The sequence below is a fragment of the Mercenaria mercenaria genome, chromosome 5, assembly GCF_021730395.1.
Source record: "Mercenaria mercenaria strain notata chromosome 5, MADL_Memer_1, whole genome shotgun sequence".
NCBI classification, from domain to species: Eukaryota; Metazoa; Mollusca; class Bivalvia; order Venerida; family Veneridae; genus Mercenaria; species Mercenaria mercenaria.
Window position 1 is genome coordinate 37055689 of NC_069365.1, and position 14557 is coordinate 37070245.

The window sequence follows — 14557 nt, forward strand, 5'->3', positions numbered from 1 at the left end:
AATAGCAGGAGACCTTACGATATTGTTACACATCGAGTTTGATAAAAATCCATTACATTTTTGTGGTTAATGCGAAGAAAGGCATATCTACTTTTAGCTATAGTGGTCCCTTATAGGGCCCAAGTTCCTATATAAATAAATTTGGAAGAGGACGTTATAATGATGCTCCAGACCAAGTATGACAAAGATCCACCAAGCTGTTCATGAGACGCTGTATAAAGGCATTTCTAGTTTTAGCTCTAGCAGCCCCTAAAAGGGGTCAAATGTCTCAGCTGAACAAAGTTGGCTGCGGGCCTAATAAAGATGCTACAAATCAAGTTTGATTAGAATACATGAGAAAAAATCAATTAAAGCATTTTTTTATTTATTATTTTTATTTATTTCTAAAATAGGCCAACTGATCCCGCTTTAACAAATGCATATCCGCTATTCATGAATCTTTGGACAATGATGTCACACCTATAAAAAAGTGAAGGTCAAGCAAAACATACAGTTGTAATTATTTCAATATTTCTGTTTTTTAAGCAAAGTTTGACCGTAGTCATATCACATAGATAAAATGTATGCAGCGCACCTTCATTTCAGTGTAATGAGATTCAGTCATTATATAGCATAATACATAATAAAACAGATTTCAACTGAGTTCAATATTTGCATACCATACTAAAGAAAAATATTCATATATAATAAATCAGTTAAATAATTTATAACAAATATATCAAAGCAAACAAGTATTCATTTTAATATGCAATCTGAATAAGTCACAAAAGCAAGAAACCTTTTCATATACAGACGACAATTATAACAAGGAAAATCTTTTAAAAAGCACTTCTCTACATAAAAGACTCTTTTCACACTCTTATTCATGTGATACGCAGACCGTATTCAGCTCTTTCTTTAATTTGATATATGTTGGTATTTGAACAGGTTTTTATCATATTTATTAAACTTACTTATCATTTTGAGATAAATCAATATTCTTGCTAAATATACTGAGCCAAAGTTAGCTTTAAAACTGTGAACAGCGTCGTTTAAGATAAACGCTTTGTCTACATTTCACTCAGCGTAGCACAATCAACAGAGTGAAAGAAATTGACACTTTCGTCCAATCAGGCAGAGTGTTGCATAAATCTTCCATTTTGATAAATTATCTATAATCCGTTATCAAGTAGTTTGATTTGCAAACTGAAGTCACGTGGCATAGGTAATGAATTCGTTCTTAGACGGCGTTCGCCGAAAAACATAAATACATAAGGTTCAATATATGCAATCAGTCAATCTTTAACAGCGTTACAAAGAACTTACAATAGAACTTTTCAATATTCAGTCATATTATATGGTCAACAAAAATAATTATTACACTGTAATATAATGTTAATCCTACAAACGAAAACACAAAAGCTCCCAAAAATATACTTTAGTTTAAAACTATTCAAAATGATGAGTCAGCTAATGCAAGACATGTACATTGAAAGGTTAATTCAAATACAACAATCACGTTATAACAGATATGTGGTAAACTGAGCTACACTTGCAAATATTTACAGATAAAAAGTGCGACAGTCCTACCGAAAAATTAGAAATTAGACTAAAGAATTATTTAAGCACCTTGAAATTTCTTAAAACCTAGAACCTTAATCAGATGTGAACTGCAAAGATTAATTCTTCTATTATTATATACTAAAATATTTGCGCACGGTGTAACATAAATATTCTTGTACTTCCACCTATCTAAAAAAGCAGCTAAAGTTAAAATACACTTCAATTAAATGTACTGTAAATACAAAAGGAATCAGCTCTTCTGTTTTAAAGTATCACGGCTGGTTTTCGCAGACAACCACACAAAACTATTATTTGTGAATATAGGTTTTCATTAAGAATTATAACACATTTTCGCTATCAATTATTTGCAACACGTGTCAAACAGATATAATGTACTTGTTTTTTCTTTCTCCTTATGAATATGACATAAGAACAACCGCATGACTAGGCATTTCATCCTTAAAGAGGTCTGTACATTCTAAAACGTTTAAGCACTGAATAAAAAAAATAAAAAATAAAAATAAATGAAACAAATCTTGTAAATGTTAGAAATGAATCACGTTTAAAAAAATGTATTGGCAGTATTATTAAATACAGGCAAATATATAACCACAGCGCGTTAAATTTCTTAAATAAAATACATCACAACTACAAATATATGTATACAGCTTCTGAAACATTAACATGTACATACATGCAGTGCTGATGAAAACTAGATTTGGCTCATTTGGGCTCTCAGTTAAATGCCATTTTGTGTCGATTCGCCGTAAAACCCAACTCACTCACTCACTCAGTTAAATGCTAGTACTTAATAGAAATAGTTATAGTAGCACAAAAATCAAACTGTAAGAACTGGTATTCACTACGTGATTAATTACAAGCTAAAGCACATAGAAAGAAGAATTTATACGTACTTTCTTTCAGTAGTAATTATACCTTGGCAAAGCCTTTAAAGTTTTGACTTGTTAAAACGAACTTTTAAAAACAAAATGACACAAAATAATCCGGAAGTGATATGTTTACATGTGTATTGACGAAATTGGCTCAGCGTGACAAAATTAAAACGATATATAATAGATTTTATACAAATAGTATTGTTGATGACATTCTTTAATAGTACTACTCACTTCTACACGAAACAAAAACAAAAACATATTACTATGACTACAGTAAAACGATAAAAACTAAATCGTTATGTTTCGTAAATATTCTCTAGCCGCAATAAAAGTATACTGTTGTAAACCGGCATACATTAAAAACGCACCCTAAAGTCTGTTCTTGAAGAAGAAATGCAATTGATGACGAATGAATCGTGTGTACCTCTTCTTCATCCACCAGTATAAGCATATGGCGATTCTAAACTTTGAACTTGTTGTTTAGACATGCCTCGCATTCGTATAATAATTTAGGCTGTGTTCTAAAGATGTCAACTTTATCAGTGCGTAGTGTCTTGTCGACTTGATGTCTGTAAGCCTGCTGTTAGGTTAGCGCAGTTTATTTCTCCGGCGGACAATCACAACCTTGTGCAATACCTTTGCATAACATAGCGCCTTGTGCATGTAGCAGTAAAGCAGGCCAGACTACAAACTGAACGTATGGGCCGCGTTTTGTGTATTCCTTGAAACAGCTGGTGTCAAACTTACTTGACGAAGATATACTCAACACCAGTGGAGGATCCTGGACGGCACAGAACCATCCAATCCAGACACATTGCGATAAGTACGTTTGCATTGCATCTAAATGTATGTTAGGTATTTGAAGTTTTGGTGTAATAACCTGTATGAGAAAAAAAAACATAAATGTATAATATTTATTAATAACGCAATGCGTTTACAGCTCAGTCTCAGACAATCATATCAAAACGTATGCGCGAGGAGACAGAATTAATAAAAATAGGATAAAATAAACATAAATATCAAAATTTTATTAAAATTTCAAATAACATTGAACATGGAAATAATTTTTTAATTCCCTTTCCAGGTCTTTTATAACAAGTGCTGCTCGGGGGGGGGGGGGGGGACTTGCGAAATTCTTTAATTTTGCTGTTTTTAACTGTTCAGGTAAGACAACTGCCGTCGATGGACTGCTATTCGGCTAAACATAAAAGGTACACAAAGACAATGTTATACCTGGGTTAAGTGATAACCCTATTATAGCATGCAGGTTAAAACGAAGTGAGGGGATAAAAAGAGAAACATGTGCAAGCTTCCTGGGCGTAACAGTCCGTTCAGAAAGAGTCTGACAGACTGAGTATGAAAGAAAAGGTCTGTAGAAACGGTTGCACAGATGTTTGTATTTGAACGAAAAGTCTTCTTAGATCAAATATTCAGATGAGGATTTTTTTTAAGTCTTTGAGTGAATGTCATTTATTTGATTATGTTTTTGTATTACTTTTAAATGCACTGCATTGATTGTTTGCTTTCTCGTTTAACGATACAAATTCTACTTTTTGGAATATCCAATTTATATTTTGTAAGATTATGCTTAAGAAGAGAAACAACAACAACAACAAAAAACAACAACAACGATAAACAAACAGGCCACAAATATGCTTTTTAAATCGTGCGTCGATGATCGGAGACATAGAAAACTTCTGCATTTTCGAATGTTCAAACGTATAACCTCTTTATGTGCCTTTGATTTGGTATCTAACAAAAGAATTTGTAAATTTTTCAGCGGGAAATGTAAAGTAACTACTCTAAGGTACCTTTTTGAACCATTCTTGCACGCAGTTGTTCTGTATGTGGTGTAATTAAAAAAAAAACGAAAAAAAAAAACAAAACTTTGGTGTCTTCAAGTTAAATGTATAAAGGTGAACTAAAATTATATTTCATGGTGGAATAAGACTGAGTGAAAACTGTATGTTGTTTTGCGTTTATTTTCATTTATCCGTCAAATCCATTAAAATATTTATTCATGCGACGATCTTACTTCATCGGTCATTATAGCTTTGCCAAAGCTGAAAGTTACTTGAATATAATCATAACATACCCCAAGTGGAGACTCAATGCAGTTTTGGATCCTCTCGTAGAAATTTTCACTCGAAAGTTTGCAACATTCTTCATACGCATTCTGCAGATAAAATATAAAAATGTGAAATTGGGTTTGCGTGTGCACCAATGTCAAAAGTTTACTAAAACCCCAGAAAATACAATTGTAAAATGTTTAATTAATATCATGCACACTATTATATATCATGCGCACTATATTGTAACTGTCATTTTTGTACTTGGTATTTAATATTGCGTTCATTTTAATCGTGTTTTGTGAAACAAAAGGAGTTCTGTATTCCAGAATTTGTTAAAAAGAGTGACTCAATATTTGATGATTAACCCATATACTTACATGATTATGGATTAGGTGAGCAAACTATTACCTCGTACCTAATAAAGTGAAATCCTAAAAGTAATGTTGGTAGTACTTTAAGGGTATATTTGAGTTGTGATACTACAATTGTTTCAACATTCTTGTTTTACTGTCACCAGCATCAGATCTTAGTTCGCTGAGAAAATATTTATAGTTTTCCTTCTATTTGTTATAAGAAAAATGTGAACTGAACAAACACGAACCAAATCCCCAAGTTCTCATATATTTCAGGTAACTAGCCATCAATGGCAATGACCTATTTTCAAATTGCTTTATGCTCGTTTGTTTTGTACATGATTGTGATACCTCCATATATATTGCCCTTTTATAATGCATTTAATGATACTAGTATGTTATATTCATCTTTTAATGGAATGCTTTATCATATCATTAGATATTTAAACTTTGTTTGAACATACATTTGTTAAATACTGCAATTATATGGTAGTGCTTTATACACTGGCAAGTTATACATTTGTTGTTTGTGTACTTTTTTAGATAAGCATTTTGATGATTGACGTATCAAGGACTGCGTCTGCTTTAAGTTTCTAATTATATTCCAATTGTGATTTACCTTTTCATTAGCGACACTGTTTTGTCAAATGCTTCCTATGCAACTTTACCTTACCAAATTTCTATTTTGTGAACAATAATTTTGTATTTTTTTAGTATTTCTCTTTTGTCTCGTGTTTACCATTAAAGTGTCCAGCAGAGTTTGAATTATCTGTCTTTCCGGCATAGAGCTCTCTAGTGCATCAAATGCATCCGTCCACTGATTGTCGTACAACTCTGACAAACGCTCTGCTATTTTAGTGGGTCTGTTCTGGTCACTAAGGTCAGTGATGTTAGGGTTGTTGTCCCGCAATGTGCTTGAAGCCATTGAACTGAACCTTTTTAAAGAAATATCACAGAAGTACTGTGTAAAGATCTTCGGTATAAATTATTAGTGCACACAAAATAGTTGAATGGTACAAATGGCATAGACAACTTGTGCTTATATGATTATAAAACTTAAGTATTATTTAAATCGATGCAGGACAGACATCTTTTTCAATTTGTTTATACTTCTGAATTGATATATTATGCAATTATTGCGTTTTAGTGAGGTCGATATCCCTTTTCCCATGTTAATAAATCCTAATATTGACCGAACCTTAAAGGCAATATTTGTTTATTAAAATTGGTATTATATATTTTTCTTGTATTATAATCATTGACTGTGTACGACGCCACGTTCTATGACGTCACAATGTTATAACGCCGCTGCTCTAGGTCAATAAGAGTTTACGCTGGTTTTATCTAAGTCCTGATTCATTTAATGCAATAAAGCACTAATTCCGTCTGGTTTGAGTATTTAGTTTTCCGTTTAAGTCATGCATATCAAACAAACAACAACGATAACCAGAATTTAAAATATCTATAAAACCTTCGTAGAGCATCCTCTTTCGCGCTAGTCTCCGTCTGCAGTTTACCACGAAGCCTTTCCATTTCGTTGTACATTCTTCTTTGGCTTTGAAAATAGAAATTAAGATGTTTATGGCCCCTCAGACAAGCGAATTTATAACTATTTCACGGATGATCATAAAACTGCTGGATCACTCCAAGCTATAAACCTTGTTCACAATTTGATACTTGCAAGATATTTCATTTCGTTTAGTGAACTACGATGGTCATTTGAAAAGTACGTAGATTCTTGCTACTGTTTGTGATCTCAGTACATATCTGTTTTAGACCTACAAAATATTCTCGTCACTTTATCGCCCTGATTTTCTTAAAAACTATATAACATTTGAAACTTTATACACTTGTTCATCATCATAAGGTGAGTAAGTAACCCTCACTTGCATTTTGTCATAATATGACCCTTTTTGTACGTATAGGTCAAATTTTCTGCTGCACAAGAAGAGTGGAAACTTTGAACCGTTGTCAATTTGATTATCATTTTTAGGCGAGTAAGTTGTTCAATGACCATAACACTAAACTACATTTTGCAAGAATTGTGGTCCTTTTAACTTAAAAAAATTGCAGATCAAGCATATAGTGCATTTTCATGTAAATATAAACCTTTTGGTAATAAAGATATGTATTTTAGATGCATTTTATTGTCTACGTAAAAGCTATAGCTTTGAAACTTTAAACATGTGTTTAGCATCACAGGGGAGTAACAATACTAATATCTATAACTCTTTTCTTGCATACTGCCGTCTTATTTCAGGCAAATACAGAATAAAGGATGCTTCCGCAGGTGGATTTCTTAGTTACTTCAATTAAAGTAAATTACCTTTCATGTAGATCAGTAAATGGTTAAAACATATCTTATTCTTCCTTCGTGAAAAAAAAAGTTGATGAATGTCGGGATTTCGCTTAAAATATTTAGGCTAAATTTAAATACTTTGTCAAAATTATATTTTTAATGATTAACCTTTCTTGGTAGTCCATCTCTTTTCGTTTCATTTCTTCTTCGTATCCCCATATTTTTCTGTTTGTTTCTTCTTCATATTTTTGTAATTTTCTTTCCATATCTTCGTTTATTCTGCACCTAAAAGAAAGTTATATTTAATGCACACTCATTTCTTTCAACCTTCCTATTAAAGGAAAGTACCGAAATCTTAACTTTATCAGTCTATTCGTTTTAATAGTATATGTTCATCGTCAGCTTAAGGCTTCAGGTAATATGTGGAAAATCATATTGTGATAATTTACATTTCACGATATCCCACTTCTTTTCTTTTGAGTTCTACTTCATACTCTTCAAGTGTTCTTTCCGCTTCTTCTGTTCTGTAATAAAGGAAAAAGTTTCAAACTTTACACATATTTCTTTCCATCTTGTAAATAGTAGGCATATCCATAATTTCATTTCAAAAGTAACATCACCTAGAGTAGTTAATAACCGAGCTGAATTAAGACAAACACTCAATTCATTACCCATTTTTTGTTGTTGCAGTACAAAATTGGAACTAATAAAAGTTAAATGAAAAATAATAAAATTTTGCGAAGAAAACCTAATGTTCTAGGACCACTAATGGAATTACACGTTTGCCTAACCAATTTTGAGACTTTCTTATCATTTCGTTGAGTATTCTTCTTTGCTAAAAAAGCAAGAGGGGAGCCGTGCTATAGCGGTTAAGGTTAAACTGGTCAATCCAGATGTAAACAGTTGTTGGTTCGGTCCCACTTCGGTAATAATAACATCTTATACGACAACATTGCTTTTCCAGGAATCCAGATATTCAAACAACTTTATGCTGTCACCACAATCATGAAAAGTTAAAATATACAATAACTGAAGTACTTAAGAGCATCACTTGCGAGAACCTACAATTTTATAAATGCAACCCAAGTTATCTTAATTTTAATACAGAATTTGACTTATTACTAATCCCCAATGATATCGTATTTCCCGCGCAAACGAGAGGATGCGTCCGTTTCATGATAACTGATAAAATAACAATTCATATTGCCCTTTACATTACTTGACATGCAGATATCAGTATTGGTTTCATTTCAACTGTGCAATATGTATACGGCAAAATAGCTCAGTCAGGTAAAATGCAGAAAACAACTGGAAATCTGCAAATCGTTTTGTACCAGTTCGAATCCTCGTGAGGATTTGTTTGTATTTGTATATATGTCTTTATCAACATGATATTATATTCATCATTCGCTTTAGTATATGCTTTCCACTAATATAATCTTTGATATGATACTAAAACTTTCTCATCTGCCATTTCGGCTTCAGATATTTCTTTGTCGTTGTGCCATAGATCTAAACTTTTGAAGCAAAACAGAAACGACAATCTGAGTTTTGAAGCCAAATGGCAAAAGATGTCCTGAACATAAGCATGCTTTACCTCCGAGCTAATTTGTAATTGGTATGAAAACTAGAACTATTGAGAATTTACAAAAATGTTGAATTCCCTATGCTTCGTTTAAATGTATTTGAGCCGCGCCATGAGAAAACCAACATAGTGGCTTTGCGACCAGCATGGATCCAGACAAGCCTTCGCATTCGCGCAGTCTGGTCAGGATCCATGCTGTTTGCTAACGGTTTCTCTAATTGCAAAAGGCTTTGAAAGCGAACAGCATGGATCCTGACCAGACTGCGCGGACGCGCAGGCTGGTCTGGATCCATGCTGATCATAAAGTCACTATGTTGGTTTTCTCATGGCGCGGCTCATTTATAGTAATGTTTGTAAATATCATGTTATCGATGAGACATAGTACATTTCATTACCTCTAATAAACAGACACAGTCAGACCAAGTGTCTTATTATTTTGCTTTGTTGCGTTCCATGCTTACAAAAGACCTTTTCAAAGATATTAATTTTCACAGCAATCTTTAGTGCCGGTTGGTGGCTCTAGAAAGCCTCCTCATATATATACTTGAGCTCAGTGTTGTTATATCTTCTGGTACCACGGGACCATGGGGAACAATTAATTTTTCTATAGCAAGATTCCGATTTAAAAGCCGATGCTAGGGGGCGTGAGCGGTGTTGCACATTTAATTACCACTTCAAAACAAACATGAATAAGAAATGAACTAAAAACTGTCAAGGAATCAACATTAAAAAAGCGAAATCTAAAAAATTATAACACCTTCGTTGAGCATCCTCTTTTGCTCCAATCTCCATTTGCAGCTGACTACAAAGCCTTTCGTTTTCATCTTGCATTCGTTTTTGACTTTGAAAACAGAAATTAAGTAACACATCTATATTTGACTGGTGATAAGTTTAAAGTAAATGAAGTTATTCTGAAGTGAATAAACACATAGCATTGAAGAAATACTAACCTCGTGATCTCAGTGCATTTGATAATAGGCCTATATATGTCATAATTTATTAAAATTTTCCTTGTGAATTATGCACATATCACACAATTAAGTTTTATTCTTAATAGGTGGATAAATGAAACTGATATTATGTAATGATGTTTTGTAATTTAACTTAAAATATAAGGGTTACATTTGAAAAATCAATATATCATATATTGGTATAGTTTACCAATCTTGGTAGCCAGCTTCTTTCCTTTTAAGTTCTTCCTCGTATCTCAATATTTTTCTTTTTGTTTCGTCTTCATAATCTGCTGCTGTACTTTTCAAACATTGGTTTATTCTGCAACGACAATGAAACTTATGCATTTCTTTTTGTCTGTTATTTTATATAAACGGGACAGTACATAAATTTAAATTTTACCTCTCCATTGAGTGTGATGAATAAAGCATATAGATTAGTACACCCTTATTTTCAAGTACATCAATATCTATACTTCTTTGCAGATATCTTTATTTTTTATAAAAGCCGAAATTTGATGATAAACAGGAATATAAAACATTTAGCCTATAAAATTACGAACAGAAAACATGAATTTGAAAGTTTGCCTAATCGACAAAATAGAAAAAATGGAAACTCCACAGGTCGCTCAACACGACAAAAAAGAAATGTTACAGGCTCGGTTTGATTCAGCCTGTTCATGGGCAGTAGTTGAAATACATGCTACCGCACACACACTCTAGCTCCGGGTTGAGCAAAACTCAACATTTACACATGCTACAAGTACAAAAAACAATTTAGAGACATCCGCAAATGTGTTCATACGACGGAACCTTCAATGTTTGATATTTGTCCTTGCTTTTCAATGATGCATTAGCGTGTAATTCCATGATAAGCGGCGTATGGTCCGCAATTAAAATAATGAGTTTGCCTTTAACGAGAAAACAATTGGTAGAACTAAACAAAATAGAATTTAGAAAGGGGATCTGAGGTTACGGAGACTGCATATCAAAAGGACTGCCAAAAGACCAAATTAAAAAGCAGGCACCATATCCAATAGGTTTATACAACACCCTAAGCTATGAAAGCGGGATTATTGAAATTTTCAGGTTCAGAAACTAAACAGTCCCAATAACACGACATAAAAGTCGTGTTGAACGATCTGAGATGACATCTTATCTTTTGGTCGTGCATTCTTCTTTGACCTCAAAAATATGAGGGGAGCGGTGATCTATTTGCTAGGTGTCGACCACTCAGTCCGGAGGGTTTCTGAATATTTATGTTAGTTTTTACCCCTTTCCAAAACACCCCACACCTTTCTCTACCCCATCACCATTTTGCAGCTTGCTTGTAATTGAAATAAACTTGTTGTTTGATTTGATTTGAAGCAATCTGTCTGCTAATTCTTCTACTACAGTCTCAATATCGACAATGGTCTTAATTACTTATATGATATTATTGCTGCCAGCAATCAAATAACTGTAAACTTTCACCACAACAGAACGATATAAAAATATTTTGTATAAACGATTAAAACAAAATCAGTATGCTAATAACCTTTCTGTTTCATCATGATACCGTATCAACTGAAAGAAAAACCGATACAGAGACTAATAAAATATTTTTTTGTTAAATTATAATTATAAGGCAATCCAAACACTGCGATGCATGAATGAATGCTATAAATAGCGGTAACCTATCACAGCGATGAATAGATAAATCGTAATCATAGCGCAATCCCATTACAGCGACGCATGAACGAATACTTATCATCACAGCGATGCATGAATAATCATAATCATAGCGTGGTCCCATCAAAGGTGGGTGGGGGTGACCAGGTGAGGGCACAAAAAAAAGAAAAAAAAGTGGAAAACCACATGTCGCCAAAACACGACCTAAATATTTTTGCAGACTCGATTTGATTTTGAACCTGTTTATAGCAAAACTTCACATGTTGATAATACTGACGGATAATGAAATTGAAAAACAAAATGGGGTGGGGTTTATGATTGGGGAAGTGTACAACTTTGCATGTTGATAAATATTCATGGAAGGTTTAAAGGCCTAGATTTTGGCAGTGGGCCAAGGGATTTCTGTCTTCACCAGCACAGTTGGGGGCTAGTGACCATCACAGTATGGTTCCAATTAACAAGGGTCAATGTTTATTGGAGAGTCAGTCTACCATACAAGTGTATCAATTAGTGAGAAGGGGAAACAATGTAATTTATCTTAAACTGATATATAATTGATAACTTTTAAAGTTATACTAGGTTTCTTTTTTGGCATTTCTATGTAAAGAAAAATATTTGTTGATCAAACACAATAATAAGATAATCAGAAACTTATTTTCACAATAATGAAATATATGCAAGTTTTAAAGAAATATATGCAAGTTTTTATTTTTTCAAAGTCTGTCCGGAGAATTGTGATGTTTCAGAAAATTGTGACTTTCACTCATCTAAAGCTTGCAGAATATTGTAAATAACATTTGTCTAAAAATTGAAATTAGAATGTGCATTTCAAAGTTTTGTCACAAAGCAAAGAATGAAAAAAAGTCACTTTTGGCAACATACTGAAAATGAAAATTCAGTATAGATGATTTTAAGTTCAAATAATGTTGATTACATGAATACAAGAAAACCAGTTTCCAATTAGAAAAATATTGTTTGTCAGCACAAAGGACTCCTGAAGTTTTCACTGTACTTGTATTTTATTATCATTATTATTTTCAATATTATTACTGTATCTTTAATCATCCTTTATGTAATAAAATAATAGTAATAATAATAATAATAATAACAATAATAATAATAATGATTATTATTATTATTATCATCATTATTATAACATTAAAGTAATACTTATTATCGTCTATATAATATCAAAATAATAATTGATATTATCATTCCACATTCACTGAAGAAAAATAAATTTCTTTCAACTCCACTGCACACATCTTCATGGTCTAGTTGGGGTCCCTGCTGTGCTAATTGCCCTCTAATCAGTTACGGTTACATAATCGCTGATAAGCAGCAGATAAGATGGGAGTTGTATATTGGATTTGTGGGGGGGGGGGGGCACTTATATAGTAGTGAATCTAGGCCTTTAAGGCTTAAATATGAGAAAAAAATATTGTGGGGGTGGGGTAGATGGTTTGAACAGGGCGGTAGATGTGTGTGCACAATTTCACATGGTGATAATAAATGTTCATAGTTATAAATGAAAGACATTTAATGAAATTCTGCCAATTGGCTAGTTTGTTATGTACAAATACGTAGATTTTTAACAATTAAAGGGCAATAACTCTTGTTGCTGAAGAGTTCCTGACGAAATTGTGTATACAATACCACATCATGATGGTATACATTTAATTTAAGTTTCATAGTTCTAGGTCAAACAGTTCACATGTTACGAATCAGAAATTGCCATGTTTATAGTAACCTATATAGTTAATTTCAAAGGCCATAACTCTACTATTACTCAGGCAATCTGATTGAAACTTTACATGCAGCATTTTCCCTTATACTCCAGTCCCTAGGGGTGTTTCGTGTGCAAAAACGGTCCATAGCTGATTTATACATCAATGTGTAGGAGAATATCTCAACTTTCAGAAAATCTTGGGTGCATTTGCCGCATCATGGTACGTTTTAAAAAATCCAAGATGGCCGCCAAGATGGCCGTCAAAATTTTACAAATACACTAATTTTCTATTTTGGGTCCTTATCTTATAAAAATACGAATAGATTTTTATTCTAATGTTCAAAAACAATAGAGAACACATTTTGCCACTGATTTAAACCCATTTTTGTCAGTTCTTGAGATATACATCGGAAAAAATATTGAAAATATCGTGAAATTTTCACAAAAATAGCCCCAAAAAATGGATATGGTTGTAAATTTTCATTTGTCTTATTTAAAGGTTCGATGATAGTGACCAATTTTAGTGATTTGTTAAATTCGACAACATTTTTCATTACCTTGATACCATTTGTCCTGTATAATGACACCTCATTGATAGCCTATGGCTTAAATAAGTGGGTGGGGTAAATTGAAGTTTTGCTAGGAATACATTTATTGAAATGTATGAATTTTCAATGATGTTTTTTTGTTTCCTCAGTAATATAAAAACGATGTTTACGAAGTATTATTGTTACTTACAAATGTGGAGATAAAATACTATATTTCGTTAAAAATAATAGGTCAGTTGTGGTCGTTGCCATGGTTACAGCAGTTAAATAAAGAAAGTACTATTAAAACTGTTCAGGTGAGTTTGGTTTCATGAGAACGTTAAGAATAATGTATATACTATGGTCTAAATGACATAAGATCGAAAAACTTTAAGATTTATTGTAGCGAGACCGCGAAAGCTCATTTATAAGTGTATAGGCACTCGGACAAACAAAATTTCGGATAACATTTAAATGTATGTTGAAAGTTTATAGACACTTGTGTGATATTTACTACCCCCTTACATAGCACTTTGCGGAAATGATTTGTATAATGTCATATCTGCCATATTAAATTATATAAAATATAGTGCCACATAAATAGTTTTGGGGTATATGTTTTATATGTCTTTTCAGTAGAAGTATATAATGCAAATGTTACTTTCATACCAACATTGTAAGAATAATTATAAAAACGGCCCCAATATTAAAGAGGACTGGGTAAATTGCGCTTAAAATTCAGTAATAAAACCTTTAAATGATTTCTGAGAAGCACCAAGTTCAGAAATTCTATTTTCAATTTACTGCATTTATTGGGCGTTTAAAAATCTGTTGTGCATATAAATTTCAACACATGATCACATAATCATAATGTATTACACAAATTATTTAGCAATATATACGTACTACCATGTACATGACTATCATGTACAA

At 32.6% G+C, this 14557-nt stretch overlaps 1 protein-coding gene across 1 annotated transcript in view; it reads right to left on the reverse strand.

Annotated features, from left to right (window-relative positions):
- Positions 1-3289: 3289 nt before the first annotated feature.
- LOC128546081 (trichohyalin-like) overlaps positions 3290-14557 on the reverse strand; it is a 33035-nt gene continuing 21767 nt past the window's right edge. Inside the window, exons 17-25 of the mRNA XM_053544535.1 lie at positions 9909-10019; positions 9505-9588; positions 7612-7686; positions 7331-7447; positions 6335-6418; positions 5603-5798; positions 4534-4614; positions 3564-3636; positions 3290-3318 (exon numbers count right to left, since the gene is read on the reverse strand). Of these exons, the coding sequence (XP_053400510.1) occupies positions 3290-3318; positions 3564-3636; positions 4534-4614; positions 5603-5798; positions 6335-6418; positions 7331-7447; positions 7612-7686; positions 9505-9588; positions 9909-10019 (850 nt within the window). The remainder of the gene's footprint in view (positions 3319-3563; positions 3637-4533; positions 4615-5602; positions 5799-6334; positions 6419-7330; positions 7448-7611; positions 7687-9504; positions 9589-9908; positions 10020-14557) is intronic.